Source organism: Strigops habroptila, chromosome 5 (assembly GCF_004027225.2).
Source record: "Strigops habroptila isolate Jane chromosome 5, bStrHab1.2.pri, whole genome shotgun sequence".
Classification (NCBI taxonomy): domain Eukaryota; kingdom Metazoa; phylum Chordata; class Aves; order Psittaciformes; family Psittacidae; genus Strigops; species Strigops habroptila.
The window spans coordinates 69421432-69435544 of record NC_044281.2 but is presented as its reverse complement, the minus strand read 5'-3'; the positions used below and the strand labels follow the sequence as shown (position 1 = coordinate 69435544).

The 14113-nt window shown below is 44.6% G+C and overlaps 1 protein-coding gene across 4 annotated transcripts in view; it reads left to right on the top strand.

The window, feature by feature from the left end:
- SH3PXD2A (SH3 and PX domains 2A) overlaps nucleotides 1-14113 on the top strand; it is a 265696-nt gene that overhangs the window by 156190 nt on the left and 95393 nt on the right. For 3 of the 4 annotated variants that reach the window (XM_030487968.1, XM_030487967.1, XM_030487966.1), the window contains exon 6: nucleotides 10983-11011. In XM_030487968.1, the coding sequence (XP_030343828.1) occupies nucleotides 10983-11011 (29 nt within the window). Of the gene's footprint in view, nucleotides 1-10800; nucleotides 11012-14113 lie in introns of those variants that run through there. The other variant, XM_030487969.1, reaches the window with a different exon arrangement.

Sequence of the window (14113 nt, the reverse complement as noted above, 5' to 3'; positions counted from 1 at the left end):
TGTTGCAGGACAGTTAACTACGGACAAGCTGCTGAGGCAGATTTGGGAAGAGGCTGTGCTTTAATCTCACTGTTCTAACTGAACAAAATGTAATGAGGAAAGGGAAGACTACAGTGACCAGATGAAGAAGTTGGAGTTCACTGTGGGCTTGATCTTGTCTCCCATGTGCATTGTTATTTACCATTCTTAGGGCCATATGTACAACAGATGATTTTAAAAAGTCAGGAGAGAGATCTACCACTAAAAGGGGATGTAAAACTAGCTAGGGCAATAGGGTATTTAGCAGTGCAAAGTAACTACAGATGCTATAGCCATCTGCTGTCTATGCACACTGTGGTCTTAATCTTTCAGGTCCTACTGCCCTTGGACACATAGCAGGAGCAGCCAGAGAGGTCCAAGCAGCATGTTGCTAAACAGCCAAATGAGTACACAGAAGTGCTAGACCCTGTAAGAACAGTACCAGAAAGGAATGCACAATTGCATAATAGCAGGCATCTGGCACGCTCTCCTTTGTACTGGAGCTTGGAGGTCTAGCAGGGCCTGGGCCACGTCTGGAAGTGCCTGTAACTCATTTCTTACTTTGCTAATTTAGAGCCTTTAAAATGTCGGAAATGCCAGTGGCAGCCTGGGAATACCCTGTGCGAGCCTCCGGCGTGTGGGCTGGTGCCAGCGTTTGCACCACACACTGGGATAGGCTGCAGGGAATCCCAAGGAACAACACCAAGACCCGGGACCCACCATGGGGTGGTTTTGAGGTATGGGGCATGAAGAGAATTCAGGGGAGGCAGTGACTAGATCTCCTTGCAGCTTGGGCAGTCAAAGGAGAAGGGCAGGCAGGAGAAGGGCAGGCAGGACGCTCTATTGCTTTGCCTTCCTGGTGGTCTTCCTCCAGTGTCCTGTTTCTGTGCAGCTCCCCAGGGCTCGGTGTCACCAGCCTCTGCAGATGTGTCATGGGGAACTGTGCTTACAGGTGGGATGCGGCTGATGTGGGTTGAGGGGGATTGCTTGTGCCAAGGGCTTTCCTGCAAGAGGGAGTGGAGAGCAGGAGGAAGGCATCCTGGACCACTGTCATTCGGGTCACTGCTCCTTTCTTGGGTTCCTCTGCCCCAAGATAAGGATCGAGAAGAAATGGGAGAAAAAACAGTTGGATATTGGTATTGTGTTTCTGTTACTTGTTTGGCAAAGGAGAGGTAAAGGAGTGACCTAATAGCAACTTACACCTTCTTGAAGGGGAGCTACAAGGATGTTAGAATCAAACTCTTGCTGGTAGGTAGTGGCAAACAATACAAACAGGAGCAATGGCCACAAACTGGTGTGGGAGATTCAAACGGGACAATAGAAGAAACTCCACAGAAAGTAGTTCTGTCTTCCCATAGTAGTTACTGTTATTATTCTCATTGGCATATGGAAATGTGGGAAAAGAGTCGATGGGCTGTTTGAGATCCTTTACTTCAGGGATTCATTGATTTTGGGGTGTTTCTTTGCTCAGCAGCACCCCAAAAAGCAGCAGCAATGGCTCTAGCACTTAGCACTACCTGCAATACACCTACCGGCCATAGGCACTTCACAATGGCTCCTGTTCTTCTACTGGCATCTGTCCACCAGTGTAGAGACCTGCTCTAACCTATGCCCAGCACTGGTTGGATGCCACTGGCAGGTCAAGTCAGGCCATCAAAACTTTTGGGTTGCTGTTGCACCCCTGGCTTGCTGCATGAGCTTGCTTAGTCATTCCTACATCCCTCATCTCTAAACTTGTGATGAGGTGACTCACCCCTATTGAATGCATGCTCGATTTTATTAGATAGTGATCAACATGTTTCATATGCTCTCTATTAAAGAATTGCATGTTTCTTTCCTTTAATATCTTCTGGAAACAGCTTAGGTAAACAGCTTAGAGAGGGGAAGCTCAGTACCATTTACCAAAAAAAATATGCTGTAGGTTGTCTCTTGTGAAGTACTGGATGCTGTGTTTGGGAGAATTGAGAATGATGAAGTATTTTCTCAAATTGCTAGTTTCCGCTGCATTGAACTCAGAGATGCTGAAGGCTCTGCAGCATTTATAACTGATTTCCTGAACAGTGTAGCAAATAGAGATGAGAGCCCTTTTCTTGTAACTCACATGTGCAACAGAAATCACTTAGCTGACATAAATCAGGGCTAAATTGCTTTTAAAGGCTCACAAAACGTTTCTGAAAGAGACAGGATGAGGAAACCATTTTGCCACAGCAGAGTATGTCCCCATGATGAGTCCTATTAAAGCCTGATCAAAGAGCCTTATTGGCTTTTCATTAGAGCCTGGTTGTATATAGTTGAAATACAGCAATGGCTTCAACAGAACAGGCACAGAAATATGCACAGGAGGTAAGTTTAAGCAGGAATCTAGACCATCAAAGTATGTGATTAAGGACAATTTAATGTGCTGAGTAATGCAGCATGGTTTGGATGTAATTTATCCTAATCCAGTCTGATCTTTTACAGGAGAATATATTATAGGGCCACGATTAGGTGAGACCAGGGCCCCATCTGGCCTCCTGTCTCCAACAGTGGCTTACAGCCAATACAAGAAACAAAGCAAATATAGAGTAAGCTTCCCTTGTTTATCCTCTCTGCTTCTGGCATTCAGCCGTTATGGGACTTTTTGGGTGAAAGCATCCAGAGTATGAAGTACAATAGCCACCATTTATCTTTGCTTCATTGATTTATCTCATTGCCTTTTGAACCCACGCCTAGTTTTGGTGATCACAGTGTCTAATACCAGTGAGTACCATGATTTAGCTGCATTGCATGCAGAAGCTCTTCTCTTAGTTTGGTTTAAACTGCTGTGCTCCAACTATTCTTCCTGGTACAGTAATTCAGTGGAAAAGCCTTTTTGAACAAGCTATGTCTGGACCTGGGGCTTGGAAATCTGTAACTTGCAAGTTTTCTCCTCTCCCTTCCCTCTCTCCTTCTCCAATGACTCTCTGGGATGAGAGTTTTGGGGGTGAGACTGTTGGTCTCCATGCACACTCCAGCAGAGGTGGTGGTATATTGCCCCTATGAGCAGGCACAGCCTCGTGAGCAGTGGGCGATGTCTCTTTTTGGAGAGGTTATACGTAGGGAGTAGTGCCACCATGGGATGGAGGGGACAGTGGCTGTGCATCATACATGTAGCTCTGGGCAAAGTTAGTCTGAAACAGCAGAAGGAAGGTGTGCCTGGAGAAGGGCAGCAAAGGGACTCTGCCTTTTCTTGTAATCACCATTTGGGCTGTAACTCAGAAACCCAGATGGACCATGTGGTTGCCAATCAGACGCTGGACCCAAATCTATGGAAACTAGAGTTTGAGGGGCCCATCCTCAAACCAGAAAGGGCTAAAGAAAGAAAAAAATAAAGCAAAGATTCTTAAAGCTTTCTTAAGCTCTTAATCAGATTCATATGATACATATGCAAGCTCATTAGCCCGATTAGTTTATAAGATACATTTGAATTTATGATTCTGATATTCAGCACTTAATTTGTAATGATTAGATGCATCTTTTAAACATACATTGTATCTGCATGTAGATATGCGTAATAAAGTCCCAAAGTGAAGAGCACAACTGGAAAAGCTGCACATGAGAATGATTATTTTTTATTACCTTGTTTTTATCACTCAGCATTTATGTTATCAAGGCTATAATAAAGTGACACATGCTTGGTCATTGTAAGACAGAGATAAATTTGGCCTCCCCACAAGGGAGAAGCAAGGTCAGTTTAGAGGAGGTGAAGAGCACCTCCACCCAGAGTTCTTGCTAAGGTAAATACATTTTTCTGTCCTGTGGAGTAATTTGCCATCCGAAGGAATAAACAGGGTAAAACAAAAACAGATGAGGATGTGACTCTTAGGCAAGATCTTGTTTTTATACTTCTTTCCAGGAAAAAGCTTGCTATAAACATTTGTGTTGTCTTTTTCAAAGCTGCTGAAGCCTTGCAGTAGAGGATCACATGGTGTTAGCTCATTGTCCCAGTGTCCTACAGCTTCCAGGCTGTGCCAAAGACGTCTCTCCCTGGTGCCGGAGAGGCTGGGCTTTGCTGTCAGATTGCCCTGCCCCGTATCTCGCAGCGTGGTGAAATGCTGAATGTGAGTTTCCAAAGCCCTGTCTTCCTCCAGGAGGAGAATTTCATCATAAAGAAATAGAGTTGTGAAAAATTCAAGAGGCTAATTCTGCATGTCTTTAGCCTGAGCCAAATACTGAAGTTGCACCATGGAGCCAAGCGATCAGCTTCACTGCTGAGGCATCTTGGGACAGAAATCTGTGAGATTCTCCAATCAGTTAGGGAAGGGGCAGGATGCCTCGAACCCATCTCTCATCCTTCTACACCCTTTCTACACAAAAAAACAAAGAAATGTTGACAGCCACCTGCAAACACTGTGGGTGTGCATGAGGCTGAGGTGGTACATGGAAATATCATTGATCTTGGAGCTGTCTGCATGCCATGTACCTTGGACTCGGTGGCAGAGCTCAGGTTGTGCTGTGCAGGGCTAATCTCCAGGATCCTCTGAGTGCAGAGCAGAGGACACTCATTTTCCTTGTCCTACCCCTCGCCTTCATGATATAAATCATAGAATCATAGAATCAGCTAGGTTGGAAAAGACCTTTAAGATCATCAAGTTCAACATTACCCCAGGACTGCCAAGGCCACCACTAAACCATGTCACTGGGGGCCTCATCTATATGTTTTTTGGACACTTCCAGCAACAGTGATTCCATCACTTCCCTGGGAATGCTGTTCCAATGTCTGATTACCCTTTCAGTGACAAAATCCTTGGATCCAGGTGCAAGAAGCATTGCTGGAGAGGAGGCAGTGTCCATCTCCTTCCGATCTTGGCTTTTCTGTGCAAGCTAAGGTTACTGGTATAGGGAAGATCTCTCCTGCACTTATGTGTTTCCAGTGTTGTGCTTGGAGTTTCTCAGAGAGAACTTGGGTTGAATTTTACTTTGTTGGGTTCAAGGAAGCTGTCAGAAGTCAGCACTAAATCATAGAATCATAGAATAGTTTGGGTTGGAAAGGACCTTAAGATCATCTAGTTCCAACCCCCCTGCCATGGGCAGGGGCACCTCACACTAGACCATGTCACCCAAGACTCTGTCCAACCTGGCCTTGAACACTGCCAGGGATCAGGGTTTCCAGCTGGGTCCTGGTAAACCAAACTGGGCCACCATTATTATATGATGCAGAGAAAATCACTGCAACCTAACCAGAAGTATGTACTATCTGAAGCTATGCTGTTCGCTCTATGCCAGCCATTACAGCCACACTGTGAAGACAACAGAAAGGTGGCAGGAAGGCAAAGTTCTCTTTTGTGTTGTCTCTGTTCTCTTAAGGAGCTGGTTGCACAACAGTGGCTTACCCTTCTTAGCAGCAAGCAGACACTGCTTCCAGACAGCAAGAAATGCCTGAGTTTGAAGTCAGGTCTCCAGATTTTCTTCTTGCCCCTCAAGTCCCTTTTGCTCGCGGCAAGGAATTCTGGAATCTTGGGGCCGCCACAATGAGGCCCTTTCTGACAGGGCTGGAAAGCTCGACCTCTACTCAGAAAGGACAGATTCATGTTCGAGAGGGTTCCACAATGCAACGATTTATATCAGGAAATGAGCAGAATATTTTCTAAAAAAAAAAAAAAAGAAAGAAAGAGGAAAAAAGCCTTCATCTGTTTATTTGGCTCAGCAAAGTGATCAGCTGTGCTTTTATGATTGCAGAGGCTGGAGTGCTGGAAGGGGAAAATGTATAGCTGTATGCAACCATGTGTTTGATTCATAATGCATAATGTATAGAGTTAATTTTGCTTAATTATGTGTCATACAAGTCTCAAAGCTCAGTGGGAATGAAGTTACCTTCATGCACATGGTTAAGCTTCTGCACTTTGAGTACCCCGAATGTGAATTTTAACCCTGCGCTCTCCATATATCTTCCGTGTGTTTGTATAGTGTTACATGTTCAGCCACAGGCCTTGGTGACAGGTAGGCACCTACTGACAGTTCTTGATCACGCTTGATATTGTGCCTTGTCTTAAATAGAAAATGTCAGTCTGGCTGTTGAGGAAAATCAGTTAGAAGTTTCAAGATGCAAATATATTCTCAAGCCTCAGGTTTCTGTAAGCATAAAGAGCAGTAGCAAAGTATTTTTGTATTGGTTTACTTTAACAACACTGTCACAGGATCTGATAGAAGTGCTAAGAAAAATAGTTTGTGGAAAAGTGGTCTTCGTTACTGACTGCAGACTGTATGAGTGTTGGGAAGGAGAGACTGGACTTCCTTGTTAAAACACTTCAGTGCCTTTAATCTGCCTGGCAAATCATTGGCAATTAAATGATAATCTGAGTTGTTTGTTTGAAATGTCATACATCTCCACCGCAGCCTGCCCACACCACTAGAGACTTTTAGGAATTAAGGAGCATAGGAACATAAACACCTACAATGTATTTAAACATGAATTAGTGAAAGCCAGCAAATACAGAACAATTTTAATTTATGTATTAAAATACTCTAGAGGACACAGATTAACCTCCATTACTCAGAGTTTTTCACTGTCTCATCTCCTTTGGACAGCAAACACTGAGAAACAGACAGAAAGATGATTTACTCTTCCTTTAGCTTCTGTCTCGTCTGATGAAATGTCTGCTGTGCAGCTCCCCCAGTGTTGCTCCTCCGTGGGACTGACAGCTCCTCATGCTTTGCAGGCACTGTTTTCTCTCACAGTTGAAACTCACAGTTGTCCGAAAACTTCGCTAAATGAGTTGAAGCCAAGCCTTGCTTTACTAGCAGGCAGAGGCCCCAGGCTAAAAGGTGACGTATCTGGGAAAGGAGGAATCCCACAGAGTGAGCTTGCTGGGTCTGCTGCCGCGTGGCAACGCTGCATCAACAGTGTTGATCAGAAGCTTTTAATAGAGCCTTTGCATCGTGGGTAACACAGGGATGAAGTCTCCTGACTGAATACATCACTTCTGAGGGTGAGCTAAGCAGGAGCCAAGTTGCATCCTTGTAGCCCCTCTATTGATGCAGTGTTGCTCTGCAAACTCTCCTTGTTCCTGCAGGAGGCTGCTGCTGACTTGCTGGAGAAACCCTCTGGACAGAGACAAATCAAACTGAATTAGAAGTACAGCTAAACGGATAGGCACAGTCCATCGCAGACACACCTGGTCACCTCCAGTCTTCTCCACTTGTAACATTTCTTAGGCTTTATTGAGCAAATGTCAGGATACTTCTCATTTGTTAAATGATTTTTCAATTGTGCCATTGCTTGTTTGAGTATATCTCTATGTATTTAGATAGCATGAAAACACATGCCACACACATACGTTAGGGTTTATTAACTCTCACTGAATACAGCAGCCAAGTATGTTCCTAAAGAATGTGCCATAAAGCTTTTCTATAACATTGTTAGTATAATGTTCATTATTAAATTAGATTGCAAGTGACATATAAAATCAATGACATAAGATATTTTTATGTTTCACAAATTTCCAGACTGACTGTGGATAGCTTAATGTGATAACAAGGCAATCAGCTTTGTAGTAATGCTTGTGGTCTTCCTCTCACATTCACTGCCAGTTTTTCAATGAGTAATGTTATCCTGGTGTAATGCTGATGAAAAAGGAGATCCAGCCTCCCTCTCCTTTGTCGATAAGGAAGAGCGTTTCCAGCTTGTGTGATGTGCTTGGCACCAGTGATATTTTAATATCATTACCAGCAGGAAATGCTTTCCTTGCCAGTAATGAAGTTCAGTGTCAGCTAAAGGAGGTGCCCCATGGGAAGACTTTAGACAAAATTGCCATATTCTGATACAAAAAAGGCTAGAAATACACTATTTTTGTGAGAAGAATTTGTTCAGTATGGAGTGATCCTGGCTAATGAAGAAGGGATCTGCCAGAGCTATTTTCAGATCTGCTGGTTTCACTGCTGTTCTTGCAGCCATGGCTGGGAGGGAAGTTAGGATGGTGGTATCTGTTCTCATACAGAAATGGAAGAATAATGGAAATATATGTGTGTTTATGAAGATAAAGAGCTAAAAAGAGGAAAAGCTGAAGAGAAAGTGATCTTCCCTGTGTAGATGCAGATGTGACATTCATTGTGCCTTTCCTTGGAAAGGTTGTTCTTCTGCAAGGCGAGGTTTCTTGTCTGATGTAAGGGCTAGCAGTGTGCCAGGTGCAGGCTGTACTGAAGGAGAAGATTGGAGTTTCCACTTGGAAGTTGTTACAGTTATGAGACACCATTAATTAATTTCCTTAATTGTTTTGGAGACATAATCAGATACTTCAGCCTCACAATAATGCTGCTCTGAAAATAGTGAGCCTGAGAGGTATTCGTCTTATAGATCGTCACTTGGGAGAGGGAAAAGACATAAATGAATCACATGCAGAATAATAGGACATAAAAATAAACATGGAGTTAGGCAGGGCTCCTTGCTGGATGCTATTGCAAAGCAGCAGCACAGGCTTTCTTCATTAGCAGAAAAGAGAAGAGTATGTATACAGAGAGCACTTTACTCAGCCAGAGACATAATTTGCTGTACCTTCTTTTCTTTCTATTTCAGCAGTGATTTTTTTTCCCCATCCTCGCTGGGAAGAACAAGTTTTGGCTTTCAGAGTTTCACTGGGGAGATGAGGATTTTATTTCAAGCTCCATTTTATTTGATACTGCTTTGTCCTGATTTTATAAGTGAAATATAGGTGTACAAAAAAGTGACAAGGCAGGGAGTACATAGGGTACATGGACTTCAGGAGCTCAAAAACCAGAAGCCGATAAAGCTTGACTTTAAAACTTACAGCAAGAATAAATGAAAATATGAAAACTTGCCCAGTATCTTCTTCTTGTTGAATTTTTTTTCTTTTTTGAGCAATCCTCATGACTTTGGGGGCAGTAGGGATTCAAATAAATATTTTGTAATAATTATTTCATTTCTTCTGTAAGAATGGTCTTGTGCTTAAGACTAGAAACAGAACCAGAAGTTCTGTTCAATTGCCTTCAAGAGCCTGAATACATTCTGTATCCTCTAATGCTAGTTACCCTCCTGATCTCAAAGGGTCATCACTGAGAGCTACTTGCTACTTCGTCCTCTTGTAGCTGACCTTAATTTGCTCAGCTGTTCACTTTGCAGTGTCAGTAAGGGGCTTTTTCCCTCTTCAAACTGACCTCAAGGTTTGTTTTCACCACACACAAGCGATGGGAGAAGCAATGATGGGGTTTGCTGGACAGAGCTCCTGGTCCACGAGAACAGTTACTGCCTATGTTGGCACCCTGTTTGCCGTTGACCAGAAAGCCAGGACATGCGGGAGGTATTGACGTGATCATCAAGCATGTGCACAATGGAGATACTAGGTTAAAGCAAGTTATATGTGGGGATCTCAGCAGGGTTTCACCTTCTCACCATTTAGCGCTGTCAGAAGAAAGGCAGTTCGGGGCAGGACCAAACACAGACATTTGCACGCCAAGAGGGCTGTACTGACAGCAACCACAAAGCTCCAAGCTGGCGTGGGAGTGGAGCCAGGGCAGAGGACTATGTTTTGGGGATTGTGCCTTCCCTGGCTCATTCTGAGGGATCTCTGTTTTGGGCACCATATAGCAGGCATTATATTTGCATATGAAATCTTGTGTAGAAGAAGCAGCCTATTCATGAGCAGTAGCATCCTCATACCAAATACAACTGCAGACATGGCTGAGAAAACAACCATTTAATTGAAGTAAGAAATGACACTGGAAAATCCAAAGAGGGTGCAAAAACTTCCCCAGTAGTTATTAGTCCCTGGAAGCAAATCCTAGACATGTAAGGCATGGGATCCAAGCAAAGTGCTGGGAGAAACAGAATTTATGGGTAGACATACCTGTGCTCTCAAGACATGTTGTTTAGTTAGGTGATCCCCCAAACTCTCTTGAAATTAAATACATAGTTTAGGGTAATCCTTCTCTGATTACTCTGGTGTACACAGCATGCTGCAAAGGACAAAACCCCACTCCTAGTAGCCTGCCCCCTCCAAATCCCAAATTTAGAGGCTGCTGCCTGCCCCTTCAGTGGGATTTCTGCAAACACAGCCTGCCTCTACAGTGGGTTCACTGGGTGGTTTTCCCAACATTAATGCCTCCGGGTACAGCGTGTGACTGTGCCACAGGCACTGTGCCCACACAGTGATGCTGTCTGCCCAATCTGTCAGTGCTCAGGCTCTTGCCTGTGCAGACCATTTCAGAGCTGGGTCTTAGAGGCTGAGAAAGCACTGAGAAGAAGCATAGCCATAGCGAAGTATTTCTGTCCTCAGTTCTGCTTATCCAAGACCAGTTCCAGCAGCTCCCTTCTGTAATTCCTTCCCACTTCTGTAGCAGCTGTCTGAGCTCTCAGCTGTTCTGCCACAAGCAAAGGTGCCAGCACCCTTTAATCACTATAGAAAAGTAAGGGTGCATTCCCCATCCTGGAGGAAAGAAGAAAGGACAAAGTTTGGGGTTTGTTTTTGTTTTTCCTTACAGAAGATAAGTGCTTGTCAGAGAGAACTAGGAGAGGTTTGGAGGTTATTCACAAATTAATCAGCCTATGAACAGAGAGGACTGCAAGCAGTGCCAGATAAGCCCGTAGCAGCCGCACCCCTGCATCAAGCAGTTAATATTCCCTTTCCTCTCCAGGGGAATGTCAGGGGTTAATTCAGTAGCTGTGCATTTAATAGCTCAATTTAAAGGGGAAAAAATGACACCCTTCTCCCCTGCCTTGCTGGTTGTGGATGGTTTGCTCTGTCTCGTTGATCACATGCTCCCCGAGCCCCTGGTGCTGCAGAAGCCCCAGCTGCTGCTGCTGATGAGCTGGTGCTGCTCAGGATCCGTCCTGGTCCCTGCCTGTCAATGCCTTGCAGTCCCGACCTCCTGTTTAAAGGAGGGAGTGCACAGGATGAGCTCTTGAGCATATGGGTGGAAATCTGGGAGGCACCCATTCTATCACCACCGTTTCCAGCTCTAACCATGTCTATTTGTTGTTGTCTTTTTTTCAGGGACTATGGATCTTCAAAGAGAAAATCAGGTAAGATACCAGGCTTTCTGGCTTTCTATGTACTGCATGATTATAGAGAGGACCTTCCCACGTGCCCCCTTCATCCCACCCCCTCTTCAACACCTCTCTCCTTAAACCTTCCCTTTATCTTGTGTGGCATTAAATTGTGTAGGAGTTTAACTTCTTATTGCTGAAGCCTGCTAGAGACAGGCATCAGCTCTTTGCACAAGCAAGGAGAAGAAATCTACCACATATAGTATTGCAGTTAAAATGACTGCTCTCCTCTGACTGTATTTATACAGCTCCTTCTCCAGTCTGAGAGGATAATTGTATTAAATTTCTCTCTCATTTTTTTTCTTTAGTCATTCTTTACCTGAGCAAACAGGCAAAATGCAGCCTGAGAGTTGGGGTTCTTTTCCAGAGGGGAAGGGAATGCTTTTCTATTCTCTTCTGAATCTTTTACTTTTGCTTTTCCAAAAGGATCTGGTGAAGCTTCTGATGCAAAATGCTTTCAATGCCTGTGTCTGGGTTTGGGCTGCTTCAAAGGCTGTAGCTCAGTGTTTTGTTTTTAAGCTCCTGGATTCAAATGTCCCATAAAACCCTGATCTGAAACTATATAAATCCAACTTTTCCCCTCCCCTTGTAGCTCTTAGTGATTTTTACAGATGTGTTTTCAATAGGGACATGTAATTATGGGCCTCTGGGTTTGGCTGTGCTGAGCTGGATGTGTCAGGGCTTTCTCTCTTTTATTTTTTTTTCCTTTTATTCTTTTTTTCCCCAAGCAGCGTTGAGCACCTGCAACTCTCATTGACTTTGTTTGGATCCTTGGGTGCTCCCACTTGTATTCAGGGCATCCAAAGAGAGGCCTTTCAAACCAATAGCAACTTCTGGAAAACTGGCCTGTGTACAGGGGAGAGGAGGGGTTTTTTTCTTCTTGCTTTTTAAGATGATGAAGAAACACTGCAATGGCTTGGTCTTTGGGAAGGAAGGGAGGATGAATGTAACATACTGGCCTCCAATGAGTGTCATTGCCTAGACTGATTTGTTGGTTAATTATGAGAGCTTTTAAGCTGCAGCTCTGTAATAAGCTAAGTGATGCACTAAAGCAAAGCTGTTGCTTGACCCTGATGTCCTGTGCATCAGATGGATATTGCCTTTGCAGGCCAATACTTTAGGTATCCTTTCCCTGAATTTCGCTGAGGTTTGTTGTGGTGGTGAAGAGGCAAGCATGGTACTAGGTGCTGGCCCAATGTGCTAAACTACGGCATGCTTCATCTTCCTAATCTCCTACAAAGATTAACTGGATTGCACTACTAGGATCTCCTAAATGTAATATTAAGTGAAGTGTTTGTTCACGGAGGCCTATGACTCGAATTGGCCGCAGCACTTTCTCTAGAGAAGCTGACCATAAAGGTGAAGTGACCCTGTAGAAGGCAGAACTGAGTGTGAGAGCTCCTGGGGAAGTGCCACATCCTGAGCGCTGGGGGTTTCAGGCTATGTAAAGACCTTTGAAAAACAGTGCTGAAGTCTCTGGGGCAACCTGATTTAGCAGTGACCTAAAACAGCATTAGGAAACCAGGTGAGCTTTGGGCTCAGTGCACCAGTTGACATGCACAGGAGTTGCAATAATCTTGTAAGGGATGTGAGGATTGCTTTGGGAGTGTGAGGAAACTGCTGCTCCTCCATTCCTGTGGCTCTGGAGGGAAATCAGAGCTGATTTGCCATGGCATTAGGGGAAGAGGGATTCAGTTGAGTCTGTGTAGCAGAGATGCCATTTTTGGATGCTGTCCTGCTGGGCTTTTCTTGGTGTCCTGCCCAAGTGATGTGTTCCTCCATTCGTGTGAGGGATGGATGCTCAAGTCAGGCTCCCTTCCTTGACTGTCCCACCTCCACATGGTGCCAGGTCTCCTTTTGGGACAATTTCCTCTTCTCTGCTTCTTAGTACTTGGCCCCTTGCACAGCTAGGGCTTGGAAACAGTGGGATTTAGGGATACTTTCTCCATTTAGCTGGTATGAAGAGGAATGTGAAGCAGCTCTCTGACCAAATGAGCTGCATAAAGAGACTCTGTTCCCAGCCATCCTCTTGCCTGATTTTAGAGCAGCAGAGGAATGCTTCCTTCTGTTCAGAGCTGGATATTGTGGGAGTGCGCACACAATGAGCGACGGAATATGCCAAGGGAGTTGGTAGCTGCAGCCTCTAACAAAGACCAGCTTTATGACACCCAAACAAGTGATGGGGTAAATAAGCACAAATTTCCAGGGTGTGCTGTGAGAGTCTTTTAAGCTAACAATGGCTTTGAAATGTAGTTTCCTCTGTAGGTGCAGACACTATTCTATCTTTAAACAAGAGACAAATAGGTACTTTAAAATGCAATCATCTCCCAGCAAATCAGGCCTGTGAACACATCTTCTGCCTTGACCAAAGATGTGCTGAGAGGAGGCTTTGGGGCATGAGCACAGCTGTCCCACGCTGTCCAGCAGGAATCCCACAGCTGCTGGGTCTCAGGCATGTGCAGGCACAACATGAGCACGGCCTGTTGCAGAAACATTTGGGGAATGCCTCTGACAGCCAACGTCACCTCTACCCTGACCTCTGCCTTGCCAGAGTGCATGTCTAGCTAGTCCTGTGCTCACTCCTTAGAGCACAGACAATTAATCCAAGTTCAGAGTTTAATAGGAGTTATGGAAACACTTATTGCTGTAGCTGATACTGGTTGTAAACATTTGAGACCTTCTGAACCAAATGCAATAGCATGGCATGCCCTTAACAAAACAGAAAGGAGCCTTGCACTGCTCTGGGCTACCTCTACATGCCAGCCCTGAGCCAGGCTTCCTCTTGTGCAACGAGCTGTATAAACACGCAGCCCTTTACTTGGATATGATCTAATTGTAAATGCTTTGACCTGCAGTCAGCGCGGAAACCTGGAGCTTCACTGAAGCAACGGAGGTTCTGCATAGGCATGGATGTTTTGCTGTGGCCTGAACTGCCACATGTGCTGTTTGTTACCTTGGATTTGTGGGGCTTTACTTGACATGCTGCAGAGCTGCTTCAGAAAGCTGCCTTCATGTTACCAGGCAATTGAATTGTTGCTCTATGACCATCTGTCAGTGCGGAAGGTACCTCAGTACAAC